This window comes from Heteronotia binoei, chromosome 7 (assembly GCF_032191835.1).
Source record: "Heteronotia binoei isolate CCM8104 ecotype False Entrance Well chromosome 7, APGP_CSIRO_Hbin_v1, whole genome shotgun sequence".
In the NCBI taxonomy this organism is placed as follows: domain Eukaryota; kingdom Metazoa; phylum Chordata; class Lepidosauria; order Squamata; family Gekkonidae; genus Heteronotia; species Heteronotia binoei.
The window spans coordinates 53,107,865-53,127,734 of record NC_083229.1 but is presented as its reverse complement, the minus strand read 5'-3'; the positions used below and the strand labels follow the sequence as shown (position 1 = coordinate 53,127,734).

Here is a 19,870-nt window from a genome sequence, read left to right as displayed (position 1 = left end):
ATATAAACTACTTTTACAAGTAAATAAGGCCATTCTTAAAAACAAGTACAATACATTTTACATCTTTTTGCTTCTGGCCTTTTATATAACATTGCTCATAAACTTTCTGTAATTTGAAATTATCTACCAGGTACATGTAATTTGCTTTGCTTTCCAATGTCCATATGGGAAGAGGCTCATTCAGCTCTCAGTCAAGCCTATATCTGTCAAGGTTGCAAAATGTTATATTCACACAAATCAACAACTGCAGTCAGTGCACAGTCATAAAGTTTAAGTGCTTACTGACTTACTGCTCATTTAACAGCCCAAACTGAAATTGTAATTAGGATCTTTACTTTCTGTTATATTTTTTCAGGACATAAAAATTGCAATAAATTTTTATGAGATTCAATGAAATTGCCTACTGGATTAAATTCTTATGGTATAGGAATCTGGAAGCTTGCATATCATCCCAAACAGCCATCACTGAAACACACATACTACGCTATATAAAGAACTAGCTTTCTATTATTGTAATACTGAGACTGTAGTTCATGATTTGGCAAAGGGCAGAGGAAACAACTCAGTATTTTATAATGGTGATGGAAACTGTGATGACAACCCTCATCTATGGCTCCGAATCGTGGGTTTTATACCGTCATCACCTGCGACTCCTTGAGCGCTTTCATCAGCGCTGCCTTCGCACCATCCTCAACATCCACTGGAGTGACTTTGTGACCAACACTGAAGTCCTCAAGCGGGCAGAGGTTACCAGCATCGAGGCACTGCTGTTGAAGATGCAGCTGCGCTGGGCAGGGCATATTTCTAGGATGGAAAACCACCGCCTTCCCAAGATTGCCCTGTATGGCGAACTCTCCACCGGCCATCGAAATAGAGGGGCACCAAAGAAGAGGTACAAGGACTCCTTGAAGAAATCCCTTAGCACCTGTCACATCAACCATCACCAGTGGTCTGACCTAGCCTCAGATCGCAAAGCATGGAGGCACACCATCCACCAGGCTGTCTCTTCCTTTGAGAACACACGCATAGCTGGTCTTGAGGACAAAAGGAGATTGAGGAAGAATCGCACTGCTACAGGACCAACGCTAAATCAGACTTTTCCCTGCAGCCGCTGTGGCCGGACCTGCCTGTCCCACATTGGTCTTGTCAGCCACCAGCGAGCCTGCAGCAAACGTGGACTATTGCACCCTTCTTAAATCTTCGTTCGCGAAGCCAAGCCGAGAGAGAGAGAGGAAACTGAACTCAGTAGTGATGCTACTCCCCCAATTTGCTGTTCTTTTACATCAAGAAAAAAAGGGCTGGAGTTTACAAAGCTCAGGCACAGAAACTGGCTGGGAGGGGATGGAGTTTTCTTTGGCAACTATTTATTTATCTAATTTATACCTCAGCTTTCTCCTCAAAGGGGACCCAAAATTGCTTACATAATTCTCCTTGCTTACATTTTATCCTCACAACATGGGAGGAAGGCCAGGCTAGGCCAAGGATACATAGCAAGCTTTCATGGCAGACTAGCGCTTTGAACCCAGGTATTCCAGATCCTAGTCCAGCATTAACTACTACACAACACTGTCAACAAAGACAACACCTAGGACCAGTTTACCATGACGTGAAGTGAAATAGGCCCAGTTCAAATATTATCTCCATGGTGAGGCTGCGTCAACTGGATATGTGCAGCAAAAATAAAAATTAAATTAAAAATGATGTAAGCTACTGAGCTGAGTGAATAATGGTCAGGGGCCTGCCTATCTACAGGACCACCTTTCTCTGCATGTTCCCCAGAGAGTATTGTGTTCAGGGACACAAAACCTACTGTCCATTGCTGGACCAAAGGAGTTCCACACGGGCTAAAGCCTTCTCAGTGGCAGCACCAGAAATGTGGCATGCTCTCCCGGAGGCCATAAAGACCCTGCGGGATCTTTCTCAATTCTGCAGGGCCTGCAAAACTGACCTATTCCAACAGGCCTTCAACATCTAAACTGGGAGAGGACTGCCACCCTACACCGCTGAGGAACTATGACCACTGTAGGAGCACCATCAGAAGAAAGATCCCACCTATATTGAAGTTATACAGCACCAGAAAATGTTTTAATTGTATTTTATTGGTTTTAAATTGTATATAGATGTTTGAACTGATTGTTAGCTGCCCTGAGTCTGCTTGTGGAAAGGGAGGGATAGAAATTTAAAGTAATAAACAAACAAACTAATAAGCATACTGGCACTGATTTCAGCAAGGGTGGCATTTTCCTACCTTTGTATGAATAACAACAATTATTAACTATGCTTTTATTGTATCTGTAAATGTTTTAAATGGAATTGTATGAATCATTATGTTGTGAGCCGCCCTGAGACACTTCGGTGAGAAGGGCGGGATATAAGTTCATTAAATAAATAAATAAACAATTACAGCCACTCCACAAATTGTTTGGTTTCTATATATTTTTTTTTAAAACATAATGTATGAACCTACAGCAGGGGGTGCCCAACATGGTGTCCACCAATGCCTTTCTTGGCACTCACCAAGGGTTTTTAAAAAGTGGGTGGGGCCTTGCAAGACTTATGATGAGCCATTGGAAATATGATGGACTGCACTTTGGCAGCAGCACACATATCTGGACTGTATGACTGAAGGTAAGCTGCAACAGCCATTCTATAGCTGGTGCCACCTCCTGTGGCAGTCATTTTGTGGCTGCACCCACAACACCATTTCAGAATTCCAAAGGTTCTGGGAGGCTCAAAAAAGTCTGAAGACCCCTGAGATACAGAGTTAGACGATTGGTCTACTCTATTTAGAACTTTGACTGGAAGCAGCTATTAGGTCTTAGGTGATAGGTGTTTGGAAAACTCTGCCTGTGCCTGAGAACTTTACAGGAAAGATGCCAGGAAATGAGTCTGGGACTTTCTGAATGCAAAACCTGAGCTTTTTGATCTGGCAAAGCCTGCATGAGACTATCTCTAATGCCTGCATGAGACAAAATCCAACAGGTACAGCTTCCCTTGCTGCATTTTCATGCTCGGATCCTGCTGAATGCCTGTCATTTCTCTGGACATCCTCAGAGTCATAGAACAGCACTTACTAACAGCGTCTGAGAGGGTCACGTTGGGGCCAGCCAGGTAAATCCTAGAATCTCCCTTTCCCACATAAGCTAACATAATTGTCCATTGACCCGCCGCTGCTCGGGTCGTTGGCTGACATCACACCGAGAGTCTCCCTGAGGCCCCTGACGTGAGCTGCTGCGGCGGCGGCGGCATCCACCCGGCATCACCCGCAACGGCTCAGGCGGCGGGATGCTGGGGAGGGGTGAATGGCCGGGGCGCGTCACGGTGGGGGTGGGCGCCCTTCGAGCTCGGGATAAATGGCTGGTAGCAGAGCCGGCACAAGGGAGAAGCGTTGAGCTCCTCGGGCTGGCAGCAGCTTGGAGGCGGGAAGACGCCGTTTGTGCTGCGAGAAAGCAAGGGACGTCGAGCGCGTGAGAACCGAGATAGTGGCTGAGCGGAGGCCCGGCGACTGGGGCAGCAACTCGGAGGAGCAAATTCTGCCGCCGGCCTCTTTCTCGCGCGGCTCTCTGAGGGCCGGAACTCGCCTTTCCCTGTTGGGTGCTGCAAACCTCCCCCGAGAGGACCTGAGGGAGAAGGAGGCGCGCTTGGTTCTGAGCAAGACAGACGGAGAGGTGCTTGTCAAAGGCGCCGAGGTAAGAGAGAGCAGAGCTCTTGCGCCCTCTTCTCCTTGTCGCCCAAAGCCTCCCCCCCCCTCCCTTTAACGTCCCTGGAGAAAACTGAGCCCCTGAACTGCAGTTCGACCAACGCACCAGTGAGGGGAGACCTTGAGGGACGAGCCAGCTAGCTGTTCTCTCCTGCCCTAGAGACCAACGTGCTCAGGAGGGGAGTGACGATTGCCTGACAGTCATCTCTCTACAGCTGCATTTCTCGCGGGAAATTGCGCCTGCTGAGACAAGTGAGGCAAAAATGGAACTTGGTAAAGGCTTGCGAAAATGCCCTTATATCAAATATGTAATCTTATGGAGGACTGGCTCTTTCAGCATAAGGGAAAACACTTTTTGAGCTAAAGAGGATCATGTGACTGAAGTAGAAAGGCTAGGATTCCTCTTGGAATTCATATTCATAGGAGAGGAACCACTGAAATCAATTTGTGCTCTAAAATGATACATGATATTGTTCAGTGCTGGAAGAATTTTGTTCCTCCTCCTTGCTGCATGCGGTTTTGAACAGAGATGAGGAAACACTGGTGTGATTGCTGTCTTTTCAAACTAAGTAGTCCTTTTGAAATAACAGTTTAATACCTACAAGTTGAGCTCATTTCTGCGAGAGTTATATGTTGCTTAACTATTGCAGAGCTGCATCCAAAGAACTGTCCAAAAGATTTGCTGGTAGAATGTTTGAGAACACCGATAGAGTTTGAGTTATTAATTGAAAACCTGTCAAGTAATTTATTCCTTGTACTGCAAGATAAACTTAACTTGTGACTTAGGCATTTTAGAAGTCTTGAATTCTGTTGTAATGTGGAACAAAGTATGACACAAACCAGCCAACACTGTGCTACTGGTTTCTCTCCCACTGAATTTGGTGCTTTTGGCTGGATTGTGCTGCTTTTTTTTTTAAAGGACTCTATATACTTATTTTAAATTTATCTTGCAGTTTAAAAATATTTTGAAGAGTTGGTATTGTAAAAGGACAGAATTAATTAGTTAATTCTTTGACTAGCTCCTTTTAGTTTGTTCATGGGGAAAATGAGTTTCTTTCATGCGTTCTCTCAAATGAGCATTGAAGTACAGCCTGCTGAGTACACTTTATTTCATGAATTTGAAGATGTTATCGTTTCAAGCCCGCAGTGTCATTGTTGAGTGTCTGCTTAAGTTGGCTCCTTAGTCTCCCTAGATACCACCTTGGTATACTGGCCTTTAAAGACTCTTGTTGCTTGGTTAATTAATTCAAGACAGCCCTTAAACCTCAAAATCACCTCACTGTCTTTTGCCATTGCAGCCTGCAGACCTGAAAGAAGGTTTTGTCTTGGAGTTATCCCAGAGGAGTTTTGAGATCTTTCATGATGAAACAAGTAGTAGAGGAATGGTTCAAAGTAACTGCTCTGCTATGTATAGCTCAAGCAGTTTCTGCCATGGTACTTCCCAATGCAACACTTTTTGAAAAGCTGCTGGAAAAATACATGGATGAGGATGGAGAATGGTGGACTGCTAAGCAAAGAGGGAAAAGGGCTATCACAGACAATGATATGCGAAGTATCTTGGATCTTCATAATAAATTGCGGGGTCAGGTGTATCCACAAGCTTCAAATATGGAATACATGGTAAGAATGTATTGCTGCTGGGTTCCAGAAAGTACAAATTAAATTATTCTTGAATTGTAGAACATATATATATATATATATATTATGCTTGATGTTTGTCTGTTCTAGCCTTCTTGTTTAATTCTTGAATTGCATGAAGTGATACCATATCATCGGAACATGTCTTTTTCTTGTGGACTCTATACTTTGTTCCAGAAATAGTGAAAGGTCTTCTTCATTTCAGATTTTGTGAAAATTAATTTGTTGAATCTCCAACATGACATTATTCAGCATTGTAACACAATATTTTCAAGGACTTGTAAATTAAGTCTTTGAACCAAAAATACTCTTTAGTGTTATTGATTTAATTAGAAATAGTTACACAGCTCCAATGAAATTTAATGACGTAACGCTAAAAAAAAACTTTGGCTAAATTATTTCCAAAATTTACAGGTCCTTGGAAAGTCTTGTAATACAGTGTTGGATAATGTCATGTTAGACAGTTCTCACATATTACTGTAGGGCCCAAATTTGTAATTACAAACCATACAAAGCTCATATTTTGAAAAATGTGTCTGCAGAATGAATTTTTGCTTTTCACTGTGGCTATCTGGTATGATTTTTAGAAACACACAGCAGCATACATACATAGTCCTTCCTGTGAGAGGTTAAGCCTTTCTAGAGAGGTGAAGTTTGATCAACCCCCAGTTCTCTGACCAGTGAACAGACTACTGCTTTTGTGTGAGATATGCAAGATTCCATGCACACAGCAGTATTGTGTAATCTTAATTTAGGTACTTGATGGGATTAATTATCATAATTTGCATGTGAGGATTGGGAAGAGAACAATTAATTTGATTGTTTGGGGGACTTATGGTTCATCTCCAAAAGTTAACTCTTTGGAGCTATCACTAGAACAGGGTTTCCCAAACTTTTCCCTCCCATGACCCAGTTCTTTCCCGATGGTCTAGGCGGAGAACACTCAGGGAGCAATACAGAGACTGTGTGCCAGCCAGGAGCTTTCTCCGCCCTCTCTGATGTTTCCAAACATCAAAGAGGGATGGGGTTGGGCTTCTGGTCAGCGCACAGTCTCAGCATCGCTCTCTGATTGTCCACTGGGCGGAAGACAATCAGGGAGCGATACTGATACTGAGCACTGGCCAGGAGCTTTCACCGCTCTCACTGATGTTTCTGAACATCAGAGAGGGATGAGGGAGGGCTTCTGGTTAGTGTGCAGTGTCTGTAGCGCTCTCTGAGTGCTACAGGTGGCATGGGGGGCAAGGGCTGGAACACAGTGTGGCATGCAGCACCAAAAATAAATAGAGAGTGGAGGGGGCAGGGGCTGTTGGACCGCCCTGGTGACCTGATATTGAGGCTTGTGTGGCATGGTACCGGGTTGTGACCCTGCAAATGGGAAACGCTGCACTAGAAGGTTAGAATGACAGAGAAACATTTGTTTTGTAACAATTATTTTTACCAAAGATTTCAGGTTTTCACGGCTGGTAACATCATTAGGGTTTGTAGAATCTTTCGGGATCAAGTGCCGTGTTATACTGGAGAAAGTTTTCCTTCCAGACGTTTCGTTCTCAGCTGCGGAGAACATCCTCAGTGGCATTGCAGCCGGAGCAGGCGCTCAGACCTTCTTGGCTGCTGTGCATTGAGTGGGGCCAGGGCTGCTGGAGAGCTGCTATTTGTAGGCTGGAGGGGGTGTGATGAAAGGGCAATTGGTTTGTGGATGTGCCCATTGTTTGGTGGGGCTTCCTGGAAGGGTAGTGATAAGGAAACTGGCTGTTGAATGTGACCATTGTTCTGTGTTAATTGCTGGGAAGGTTGGAAGGGGTTTGAAGATAAGGAAGATGGTTGTTGACTGTGCTGATTGTTCTGTGGAATGTGCTGGTTGTTCTGAGACTTTCTGCAATTTATAGTCTGTAGGGTGTTTTGCAGAGCTGGGTACCAAGATTGGTGGATGAAAATGCCTTCTTCCTTTCTGTTAAAATTGATTGGAGAAGCAGAAGCGTCACCTCACATTCCCGGATGATCTGGCAATGCGCATGTCTGCTGAGGCTTTTTTCTAAAAAAAAGGTGGGAGGGGCGGTAAACATTCCAAGGGGCACGTGAGCTGTCCAAACAGGAAAAAGCCAATCTTGTGCCGCTTTTTTGAAAAAGGGCCGGACTTTCTGCGCTGTCAAATTAATGCGGCATTGAGGCACAGCAAGCTGGGATGACCCTGTATGACGCTCGATTGCCAGATGTGGATGTCTGAATGAACACATTTAATCCGTCAGCGAGACGGAGCTGTGTCGCCACTAATGGTATGTCTGAACGGACCCAATGTCAACAGCATTCCCCTGATCCAGCAAGATAGTCACTTTCTCAAAAAAAGAGATCAGGTTAGTCTGACATGACTTGTTCTTGAGAAAACCATGCCGGCTCTTAGTAATCACATCCATTCTTTCTAAATGTTCCAGGACCGACTGTTTGATGATTTGTTCTAAAACTTTTCCAGGTATAGACGTCAAGCTGACGGATTGGTAGTTACCCGGATTGTCTTTTTTTCCCTTCTTGAAGATGGGGACAACATTGACCCGCCTCCAATCTTCCAGCACCTCTCCTGTTCTCCAAGAATTTTAAAAAATAATAGCCAGAGGCTCAGAAATTACGTCAGCAAGCTCTTTTAGAACCCTTGGATGCAATTCATCTGGCCTGAGTTCTTAGTTTCATTTAAAGAAACTAGGTGTTTATGTACTACCCCTACACTGATCCTAGGTTGGAACTTCATACCCTCCTTATATGTTCTGTTTTTGCCATGTTTAGCACCATTTCCCTCAGAATAGAAGACTGAGGAAAAGTAGGAATTGAATTGAGCAGTTCCGCCCTCTCTTCATTACCTGTTACAATTTCACTTTCTTGCCCTCACAATGGGCCTACCATATCCTTGTTCTTTTTCTTACTCTGAACATAAGAAAAGAACCCTTTTTTGTTGTTTTTAGCATCTTTGGCCAGCCTAAGCTCGTACTGAGCTTTAGCTTTCCTAACTTTTCCCCACAAGCACTGGTGATTTGTTTATATTCATCCTAAGTTATAAGGCCCTCCTTTCAATTCCTAAAGGAGGTTTTTTTATTTCTCAAGCCTTTAGAGAGCTGTTTACGAAGCCACTTCGGCTTCTTTAGGCTTTTCCCAATTTTTCTTCTCATAGGAATCGTCTGTGATTGCGCTTTCAGTATTTCGCTTTTAAGACACTCCCACCCCTCCTGAACCCCTTCCTCCTAAGTATTTCTGACCATGGGATTTTACCCAGCATACTTCTAAGTTTATTGAAGTTTGCCTTTCTGAAGTCCAACCTATAAGTCTGACTACTATAGCTTTTCCCTTCCCGAAGACTGTAAATTCCAAAATCACATGGTCACTACTGCCCAGGGTGCCCACTATTTCCCCTTCTTCGATCAATTCTTCCTTGTTGGTGAGAATCAAATCCAAGATAGTAGATCCCCTTGTTTCCTTCTTCACTTTCTGGAAAAAGAAGTTGTCAGCAAGACAAGTCGGGAATCTATTCGATTTTTCATTTTTAGCAGAGTTGGACTTCCAACAGATGTCCGGGTAACTGAAATCTCCCATGATCACTGTATCCCTTCTCTTGGAGAACTTTGCAATCTGTTGTAGGAGTATCTCATCCAAGTCCTCTGCCTGACTTGGTGGTCTATAGCAGATTCCCCACAATAATATCACTGTTATTTCTTACTCCTTTTATTTTTACCCAGAGACTCTCAACTGAGCTGCCATGCTCAGATTCACATATTTCCTCACAAGTATATACCTCCTTCACGTATACTGCTACGCCTCCTCCCTTTCTTATTTGCCTGCCCCTTTTAAATAAGTTGTACCCCTGAATCCTAATATTCCAGTTGTGAGTGTCATCCCACTGAGTTTTAGTAAGGCCTATTATGTCATAGTCTCCTTCCTTTATTAGGACTTCCAGTTCCTCCTGTTTGTTTCCCATACTTTGTGCATTAGTGTAGAGACATCGGAATCCACGATTTATGCATCCCGAGGGTTTAGTTTCCGTACAAGCCTGCAAGTTAACATTACCTAGCGTATGCGCCACTCTTTGCAAATCTTAAATGTTCTTATCCTCAGTTTCTGGCATCATATGAGGTTTTGAATTATTGTCTCGCTCCCCCATACAATTTAGTTTAAAGCCCTCATTATTAGGTTAGAAAGGCTGTTACCAAACAACCTTTTTCCTACTGCCATGAGGTGCAAGCCATTTCCCGATAGAAGACCACCGTCTCGAAAGTGTAAGCCATGGTCCAGAAATCCGAATCTTTCCTGACGACACCATCGATGTAGCCAGTCGTTTATCTGAAGTATTCTTCTTTCTCGTCCTAAGCCATGGCCTTCAACAGGAAGCACTGACGAGAGTGCTACCTGTGCACCCAGCTCCTTCACCTTCTGATCCAGAGCCACATAGTCTTTTCTAATACGTTCAGGGCTACGACGGGCAGTATCGTTCATTCCCACGTGGATAAGCAAGAAAGGATAGTAATCTGTAGGCTTCCAATCCTTTCTGTCACATGCTGGATGTGTGCACCCGGCAGACAGCAGACCTCTCAGGATGACAAATCCGGTCGGCACACTTTGGGCTCCACCCCTCTGAGCAAGGAGTCTCCAAACACCACCACCTTTCTCTTCCTATATTGCGGAGCAGAAGCTCCGGGCTTATCCACAGGATCCTGAGAAACTTTCTTCAAGCTTCGTGGAGGCTGGGAAAGTAGCCCTTGTTCCAATGGTTCAGAATCAGTTACTGTGGGGAGATCCTGGAACCTATTGCTGAGCAGCATGGGCTCAGAACATCTCCTGATTTTCTTTCTCCTCCGGGTTACATTTTTCTAGGAACCCTCCTCCTGTGTTGGGTTCTCTTCTAATTGCTGAGATACCATTTCCTCTCCCTCCTCTTGTCCTTTCAACTGCTATATACTAACTGCTAATTTGTGTAATAGTCTATGGAAGGTATTTTTTTAAAAAAAATTTAGAATATTTGTATTTACTTTTGTCCCTTGGAGTAATAAAAAACCTGCACATGGATAAAAACAAACCAAACAAGAAAGGGAGGAGAGGTTTCTGATTTGCAGATATGCCTTCTCTCCCTGAAGGACAGGAGCTTTTTGGCTCACTCTTCTTGGTGTGCCCAGACTGTATATACAGCTGCATTATACAGCTGGTGTTAACTAGCAGGATCTTCCCCTGTTCCTGCACTGCTAGGTAAAGTTAGTTTGAAATGTTCCTTCATTATTGGAAACTTCTGAAAAATGCTCCAAATAGCTGCTGTAGCACTTGAAATCTTCACTGAGCAGATCCAGTCACATGGGCTAGGTTCAGACCAGACGCTTGGGACACACCGGAGGCGTCCCAAATTTGGCCGGTTCGAAATGGAGCACGTGAAGCCCATCCACACACTCCCCTGCAAAAGTACCCCTATCCCGCATAGGACGCACTTCGGGACAGTCAGATGGTGGTCATGTGCCATCCCTGTAGCTTGGTTGGAGTTTCTTTTTCCTCATTCATTTATTTACCGTGTGCATGTGTGCTCATGCGCCTGTGTGCTTGGAAGCAATGTATTTTTTTTTTAAAAAGCCAGAAGCAGCTTGGGGCGGCCTGGCAGGTTCACACCACGAATGTGCCTTGCATGCGTGCTCCGTTGTTCAGATGCCTGCTGAAGCAGATGCTGTGCAGTGCAAAAAAATTTCTACCACTTCAGAAATGGTAGCTTTTTGAGCCATGACAGAGATGCCTAAGGACGGGGTGAGTATGGAAATGGAATGGGCAGCAAATGTGCATGTTTAAATTTGATTTTTTGATCCATCTGCAAGCCGTCCCTATGTCAGCTTAAAGTGCAGGTCTGGACCCAGCCATGGAGAGTTTTCTTGATACCATTTCTTAACATTTCTTCCTGAGAAGAGTTTAGCAGCAACACAGGAAGACCCTGGAATCAAATGAAGATAACCCTTACAAGGCAGGACATTTTTTTTTGTATCCCATTTGCTAACAGCTGTAACTTCAAAAACAAGAGCCAGCTACTGATCATTTTATTGTAGTATGGTCCCATTTACATGATACTGATAATATACTACTAGAGAGCTTCCTTTGAAGCACCTTTAAAGAGCTTCAGCTTGTGCAGAATTCTGCTACCTGCCTATCAAGTGGTACAGGGAAGTAAGATCAATAATCTGGACGGTACGCACATCACTTTCAGTGATGTGGGAGTCACTGCAGTTATTTATTGTGTAATATATTTCTGTACACTTTCTCAACAGAGATATTGAATCAGGTTCCAATTAATAAAACATATTCAACCAATGAATTATAATAAAAGAAATCAATGGTAGCCTTAAAATCAAGCCAAAGAGTTTGGTGGTTCAGCTTTCAGCTTCACCAAAGTAGCAACATGAAGACCCAAACAACAATGGCTGTATAATGTATACATAATATTATAACCAATTAAATTAGGCAGAATCATCACATTAATGATTTACAAATGCCTAGATAAACAAAATGTTTAGCGAGGCTTCCAAAAGTTATTACTGTAAATTTGGCTCCAGGCACAGGTTTACAGTGTTCCTGTGTTACTGGAACAGCACGGGAACTGTTTGCATGTTCTCACTCTTGTCCTCTGTCCTTCTGGAAATGTCTTCAGACAGACAGGAACCACATTGGTTGGCGGAATGACATAATTCCTTCCCACTACAGTATTTCCCTTCAGTTGCCATGCCATTTCAGCAGCATATGAATTAAGCTTTAGAGATGGCAGATGTGTTGATACATGGAGAGTGGGACTGGCTTGGGTGGAGTTGTCTGAAGCCACAGAATCAGGACTTCTAAGGCTCTATAACTAAAGCAGAAGAATTTGGCATACATTCTGTAGCTCACTACCAACTGCTGTGATACCATTTTTCAAAGTTTATGTAACCCAAGCCTGGATTCAGAGAAATTTTACCATTTAGAATTGCTCAGTTAGTATATAGATTTTTGTGGTAACTGGCTTCACTTCATCTTTCAGCTTCACCTATTTCAGAAATCGTTATTGCCTTTTGACAGTCTGGTCATTGACCATAGTGAGTAATGTTCCTAGCATAAACTATTATCAAAGTTACCATTGCTGAATTAAATAAACTGGGCACAGGACCCAACAGATGGAAGATAATGGGGTATTTCTATATGACTGCAATATATTGTGATCATAGTGCTTTTTCGTAAGTGATTGTTGCATTCTTTCAGATGTTTGGAAGGCTGGTGTGCAGATATTCATACTTCAAATGTCAAAAGTGCTACAACTCATGTTGATTGCATATAGTAAAAATATAACGATGCTATTATTATGCAAATTCCCTTTCCTTCTTTACTGAAGAGCTTCCTGTTTTGCTGAAATATCCCTTTATTAAAGCACGGATGGTTAAATCACTTATAGCAGTTTGTGTTTGGTCAAAATTGCTTTTGTGAAGCGTTATTTTCAGAAGGTTTCACTCAACATGCAATGTACAAAGTCTAAATGGAGCTTGCTTTTGAATGCATAAAGAAATCTTTGCTGACCACTAAAGCTTACATAGTAGCTGTAATATTTTAATTCACAGGTTTCAAGAACATCATGGCACACCTACAGCCGTAAAACAGGGTCACACTTATAAAATAATTTCCTAAGATATATTGCTGTGACTTCAGTTTTGTAACTGAACTTTGAATGTAAGATTGTTACCATGCTCTATCGTAAATATTTGGGAGGATGAATGATTCAAATCATTTTGACTAAGCTTTTTCCAGGCGTAGCTGCAGGTTATTATAAAGGAGCAGCATAATAGTAACGAACTTATGAACTAGTGGTGTACCCTTCAATGTACCTATATAAAATTGCTGTTTTGGGTAGAGGTGTAAAATTTCTAGAAATTTTGAAACCATGGTGGTGGGGGGGAACCCTTTGTGTGTGTGTGAAAAAATGGAAATTTGGGGAAAATTGAAATACATATCCTATCAAACCTTACATAATTTTACTGACAACACAAAATTCATCATTTATAATTTATTTGGCATATTAAAATTAGAACATAAGAGAAGCCATGTGGATCAGGCCAACGGCCCATCCAGTCCAACACTCTGTGTCACACAGTGGCAAAATTTTTTTATATATACACACACACTGTGGCTAATAGCCACTGATGGACCTGTGCTCCATATTTTTATCTAAACCCCTCTTGAAGGTGGCTATACTTGTGGCCGCCACCACCTCCTGTGGCAGTGAATTCCACATGTTAATCACCCTTTGGGTGAAGAAGTGCCATATTTTTCGGACTATAAGACACACTTTCCCCCCCCCAAAAAAGTGGGGGGGAAAGTGTGTGCTTCTTATAGTCCGAAGGTACGTATCTTCGGGGGGGGGGGGGGCGATCTGCTGCCTCTTCCTCTGATCCGGCGCTTCCCCGCGCCTGCCTGCCTGGCTCCATCTTCTTCAGGCAAGCGCTGGGATCGCTCCATGTGGCCCCAGCGCTTTGCAAGCGCCGGCTGCAGAGGGGGCAGCGTGCTTCCTACTTGCCTGTGTCCCTGCCTTCAGCTGTGATGTTTAAAGCAAGCGCTGGGATCGCTCCCTCCCCCCTCCGATCCCAGCGCTTGCTTTAAACATCACAGCTGAAGGCAGGAGCACAGGCAAGTAGGAAGTACCCGCCCCCTCCGCAAACGCAGCGCTTTGTGAGTGCCGGCTGTGGCGAGGGCAGCGTGCTTCCTACTTCCCTGTGTGCGTCCTATCCTCCGGAGCGCCTTATGGTGCGAAAAATACGGTACTTCCTTTTATCCATTTTAACCTGTCTGCTCAGCAATTTCATCGAATGCCCACGAGTTCTTGTATTGTGAGAAAGGGAGAAAAGTACCTCTTTCTCTACTTTCTCCATCCCATGCATTATCTTGTAAACCTCTATCATGTCACCCCGCAGTCGACGTTTCTCCAAGCTAAAGAGTCCCAAGTGTTTCAACCTTTCTTCATAGGGAAAGTGCTCCAGCCCTTTAATCATTCTAGTTGCCCTTCTCTGGACTTTCTCCAATGCTATAATATCCTTTTTGAGGTGCAGCGACCAGAACTGCACACAGTACTCCAAATGAGACCGCACCATCGATTTATACAGGGGCATTATGATACTGGCTGATTTGTTTTCAGTTCCCTTCCTAATAATTCCCAGCATGGCGTTGGCCTTTTTTATTGCAAACGCACACTGTCTTGACATTTTCAGTGAGTTATCTACCACGACCCCAAGATCTCTCTCTTGGTCAGTCTCTGCCAGTTCACACCCCATCAACTTGTATTTGTAGCTGGGATTCTTGGCCCCAATGTGCATTACTTTGCACTTGGCCACATTGAACCGCATCTGCCACGTTGACGCCCACTCACCCAGCCTCAATAGATCCCTTTGGAGTTCCTCACAATCCTCTCTGGTTCTCACCACCCTGAACAATTTAGTGTCATCCGCAAACTTGGCCACTTCACTGCTCACTCCCAACTCTAAATCATTTATGAACAAGTTAAAGAGCATGGGACCCAGTACCGAGCCCTGCGGCACCCCACTGCTTACCGTCCTCCACTGCGAAGACTGCCCATTTATACTCACTCTCTGCTTCCTATTACTCAGCCAGTTTTTGATCCACAAGAGGACCTGTCCTTTTACTCCATGACTCTCAAGCTTTCTAAGGAGCCTTTGATGAGGAACTTTATCAAAAGCTTTCTGGAAGTCAAGGTAAACAACATCTATCAGGTCTCCTTTGTCCACATGTTTGTTCACCCCCTCAAAGAAATGTAACAGGTTAGTGAGGCAAGATCTTCCCTTGCAGAACCCATGCTGAGTCTTCCTCAATAACCTGTGTTCATCAATGTGCCTACTCATTCTGTCCTTGATAATGGTTTCTACCAACTTTCCTGGTATTGAAGTCAGACTGACTGGCCTGTAATTTCCTGGATCTCCTCTGGAACCCTTTTTAAAGATGGGGGTGACATTTGCTACCTTCCAGTCCTCAGGAGCGGAGGCAGATTTCAATGAAAGATTACAGATTTTTGTTAGAAGATCCACAAGTTCAACTTTGAGTTCTTTCAGAACTCTCGGATGTATGCCATCTGGACCCGGTGACTTATTAGTTTTTAATTTGTCTATCAGTTGTAGGACCTCCTCTTTTGTCACCTCAATCTGACTCAGGTCTTTCAACACCCCTTCCAAAATTAGTGGTTCTGGGGCGGGCAAAAAGTTCTCGTCTTCCACAGTGAAGACGGAGGCAAAAAATTTAAAAGTTACAGATGTCTAAGTTTTCTGCAAGTAAAACTGTAAATGCACTCAATTGTTGAGAGAAAATTGCAAGTTAATGTCCCCTTTGCAACCTTCCCATATACATTAATTTTTGCTATCTGAAAAGTAGCAAAATAGGAGTTAAACAGAAAATGTAACCCTTGTGTTTAATAACATAAAATATATTTGTTCATCAGAAAAAGGGTCACACAAAAGATCAAAAATATTATTTGCACAGCAAGATGCAGTTTCAGTTAGATGTTTCTTCTTCCTTCTGTGGCTACTATTGAGAGAGAGGTCAGTTGTTAATGAAATGTTCAGAATTTTCCTGTTAGGTTTTGGCAGAGTGTCTGACACATCTCCTTTTGATCATCTCCTCCATCAATATAGGGCAATAAACTTCTTGTTACCCAGTCTGTGGCTATATGTGCCATAGTGGAGAGGTGAAAAAGGTCAACCACAAGGGAAGAGTCAGGCCAAAAGGATAAAAGAAGCAAGGAAAGACCTGCCCTTAGGAAAATTAGGTATCCTTTCTTTTCCTTTGAGGAAAAGGTTGTGGCTCAGTGGTAGAGCATCTGCTTGGTATGAAGATCACAGGTTCAAACCTGGGTTTTCTAATTAAAGAAATAGTAGGTGATGTGAAAAACTTCCACCTGAAACCGTGGTGAGCTGCTGCCAGTCTGAGTAGACAATACTCACCTTGATGGACCAAGAGTCTAATTTAGTATAAGGCAGCTTCATGTGTTCTAGGTACATCTTGTATTTAAGGACTGCATATGTTTCAAGCATGCCCATCTTGTCTTTGAAAGCATTTTACTCATTCTAAAAATGAAAATATTTCATAGGAGGGTTTTTTCAGTGCTCCCCAACTTTGCAGTTTTTTTCATTGGAAAATGAAAAAAATCTCTGGAAAAAATGGGGGGGACATTCCCCCAACCCCTCCCCCCCAAGGCTTTCACATCTCTAGTTTCCCAACAGTTTGAGAATATACAAAATTACCTAAATACTCATAAATTTCTAGGAAAAATGATAATGTGTCCCCTGGAATTTCAGGAGTGTTTGGATCTTGGGAGGTGGGGGAGCAGAGAGGAAGAGAGAGGAAGTGCCCTTGACAAATATTAAAGGACCATCATATTCTAAGTGAAGACCTGGCCTTTGGAGTTTCTACTTCCATAGATAATATCTCTATCATGGTTTCCTCTGCCTTCCAGGGAGCAAGAAGCTATGACAGGGCTGACTGGGACTAGGCATTCAAAATGTTACCTTTAAACTTAAACTCATGTACTTGAGAGGCCCCCAGCTTGCTGGTGGCACATGTGCCCTTCAGATGTTAAAGGATAATTGTTTTCTTTAGGAGTAGTCCTGGCCTGCAGAGTTCAAAGGTCACATCCATCACCAAATAGCTGTTTTCTGGGGTGTGTTTCCTCTCCTCTCACTGGGTTCTTTCTGCCTTAGGAGTGGGGAGAGATGGAGGAAATGGCAAAAATAGTAGTCCCAAAACTCCAGAATCTGAAAAATATCCTGAATTGATAACAGCAATCCTAAAAATTCTAGATTCAAAAAAAGTACCCATTCTTATGAGTTCTTTTTGTCTAAATTTATTTGTTTCCCAATTTAGAAAGTATGACTACCAATTGCAAAATATATATAGAACCAATAGATTACTAACAGTTCTACTTAACCCTCATTTCACTTAAGTGTCAAAGTTATATGTGTGCCAACATTTCATTTCTTCATGCAACTAGTGATTCCAGACTCCTGGCCACCCACACAGAGACATACATTTATTTGCCAAAGGTTAATTGTAGTGGACGGAAGCATGATATTTAATGGCCTGATTGTCTTCAGTAGTGATGAGCAGACAATCTCCCCATTCCATTATGGTAATTAATAAAATGGATCATATGCCATTTATTCTAGGTCTGAGTTCTTTTGCTTAATTTGCATGGTTCCCTGTTCATGATACAAAGTGCATTGATTAAATACTCCAAATAATGAGTTTTAACTGTTCCTATAAATGATTAGATCAGTTTCCCCCATGGTTTTTTTTCTACCTGTGTGCTCTGTGAATTGGCAGAACAGCACATACAAATACTTTTGGAATTATACATATCATGGCATATACAGTTATGATATTTTCCCATGGAAAGTCCATATTAAATTACACTTGACCAAACACCAGCCTGGGATTTGTCACCATTCTGCCTTTGTCACTCCACCAAGGATCATAGTGAGAATAATGTTCTAGGACAGAATTCTGGCTTCAGTACAAAGCCTACCCTCTCAGTAACAACTGAGGGGGCAAGTAAATAAGACAGAGACAAGGTTGTTTTACTTTTTGAAATGTATTTGTAATAACACAAATTAAGGTAAAAACAGGTAATAGCTCCACTCCAGGGAATACTAAGGTCATGTCGCAGAGGTAGGCAATGGCAAACCACCTCCAGTTATTTCTTGTGAAACCTCCAAGGGGTCACTATAAGTCAGCTGTGACTTGACACTAAAACAAACAAGGAATTGTGGGATTTCCACATCAGACTATGTGCCAAGGTAGCACATAGGCAGACTTTTAAACTGCATCACTTCACATATTACAAAGTTCTTGTGTTTATTAGTGGATGGCAAAAGGACATTGCATCTGAGATTCAATGGGAGGGGTTTTTTGCATCCCAGACTCATGCATGACCTTGCTCCTGATGATCTTTGCCCAATAGTGACCCTGTGGAGCCACTATTGGCTTTATTGTGAAATATACATGTAGCCACTTAAGTTACATAATTTAGCAAACAGAACTATTAACGGCTCCAGGAAACTCCAAGTACAAGGGGGAAGCCTGAAGCCACTTTCTATCCACCCATCATGGTCACAAAGAGAAAAAGACATGTGTGAGTCAAGAAGGCACTATATGCTTAATTCCCAAGTCCTATTCCTGTTAGGCTTAGCCTTAACTCTCCACTCTGACCACTTCCAAATATGATGATGATACTGGATTTATACCCTGCCCTTTACTCTAAATCTCAGAGTCTCAGAGCAGCTCACAATCTCTTTTACCTTCCTCCTTCACAACAAACACCCTGTGAGGTAGGTGGGGCTGAGAGAGCTCTCCCAGAACTGCTCTTGAGAAGAACAGCTCTGTGAGAACTTGTGACTAACTCAAGGTCACATCAGCAGGTGCATGTGGAGGAGTGGGGAATCAAACCTGGTTCTCCCAGATAAGAGTCTGCACACTTAACCACTACACCAGACTATCAAAAGTCAATTGTCAAATTTTAATTGACTCCCTCATTCCAACCATTCATATTGGTTGCTGGCACTCTGCCACCATTTACTCCACTGTTACTAATATATTTTTGTCTCTTTTCTCTGTTCTATTTATGAACATGTAGCAAAGACGAGATAAACCCTGAAAGTATCACAAATTGTGCATGGACCATACTCTGTGCTCAAGTTGCAAATTGGAAACAACAATGGAGGATTTCTAGTTTATCTGTTCTGCCTCAGAAATGCCATCTGGTAGTTTAGACTTCAGATCCAAATTGCTGCCTGGCTGAAGAACATTTTGTAAGCACTGCTAATCTTTAGGGAGAGAAAGGCAAACAATCTTAGGGGTGAAAAAGATTCCTTTCATGAAGTGGTGGATGCAAGATTTTTAAAAGTGTTAGAATCTATGCATTCTTGGCTTCAACTGGCTTTGGTTACAAATATGTCTACATAAATATAAGCTGCAGAGTCTTGTGAGCAAAACTTCTACTTTGTGAGCTACTGGTATTAAAGTTGTGAGCTACTGCATAAATTATTGTGCTCTGGGGCCATTTTTCCTGAGCTAAGACAAAAATGTGTGAGCTGGAGGCTAAACATCTGTGAGCTAGCTCACACTAACTCAGCTTAGAGGAAACACTGGTGGGGAAGTTTTGTACATTTTCCTGGAAAAATCAGGTTCAGCACATAGCTAGGACTGCAAGCCTTACATGGTGTATTAATCAGTCTTAGTCAGAAATCAATTGGGATAACATTTGATATATGGCACTGAAATGAATTTTAACTATTATGCTCACAGAGCACAGACCAGCTCATGAACTGATGTTTGTGACAGATTTTTGCCAATTTGTGGTTTGCAAAGTGAAGTTTGTGGCGGGTCAACCAGCATGAAATTTCCATGAACATTCAGGCTGTTTGTGGAGGTTCATGCCAGTTCATGAACAGATGCCTTTCCAGACAGTTTCCACTCAATCTAAATGTTTACCAGACTTCAAAACAATGAGGA

At 42.8% G+C, this 19,870-nt stretch overlaps 1 protein-coding gene across 1 annotated transcript in view; it reads left to right on the top strand.

The window, feature by feature from the left end:
• The first annotated feature begins 3,542 nt into the window (after window positions 1-3,542).
• CRISPLD1 (cysteine rich secretory protein LCCL domain containing 1) overlaps window positions 3,543-19,870 on the top strand; it is a 48,124-nt gene continuing 31,796 nt past the window's right edge. The window contains exons 1-2 of the mRNA XM_060243624.1: window positions 3,543-3,689; window positions 4,999-5,320. Of these exons, the coding sequence (XP_060099607.1) occupies window positions 5,060-5,320 (261 nt within the window). The 5' untranslated portion in view covers window positions 3,543-3,689; window positions 4,999-5,059. The remainder of the gene's footprint in view (window positions 3,690-4,998; window positions 5,321-19,870) is intronic.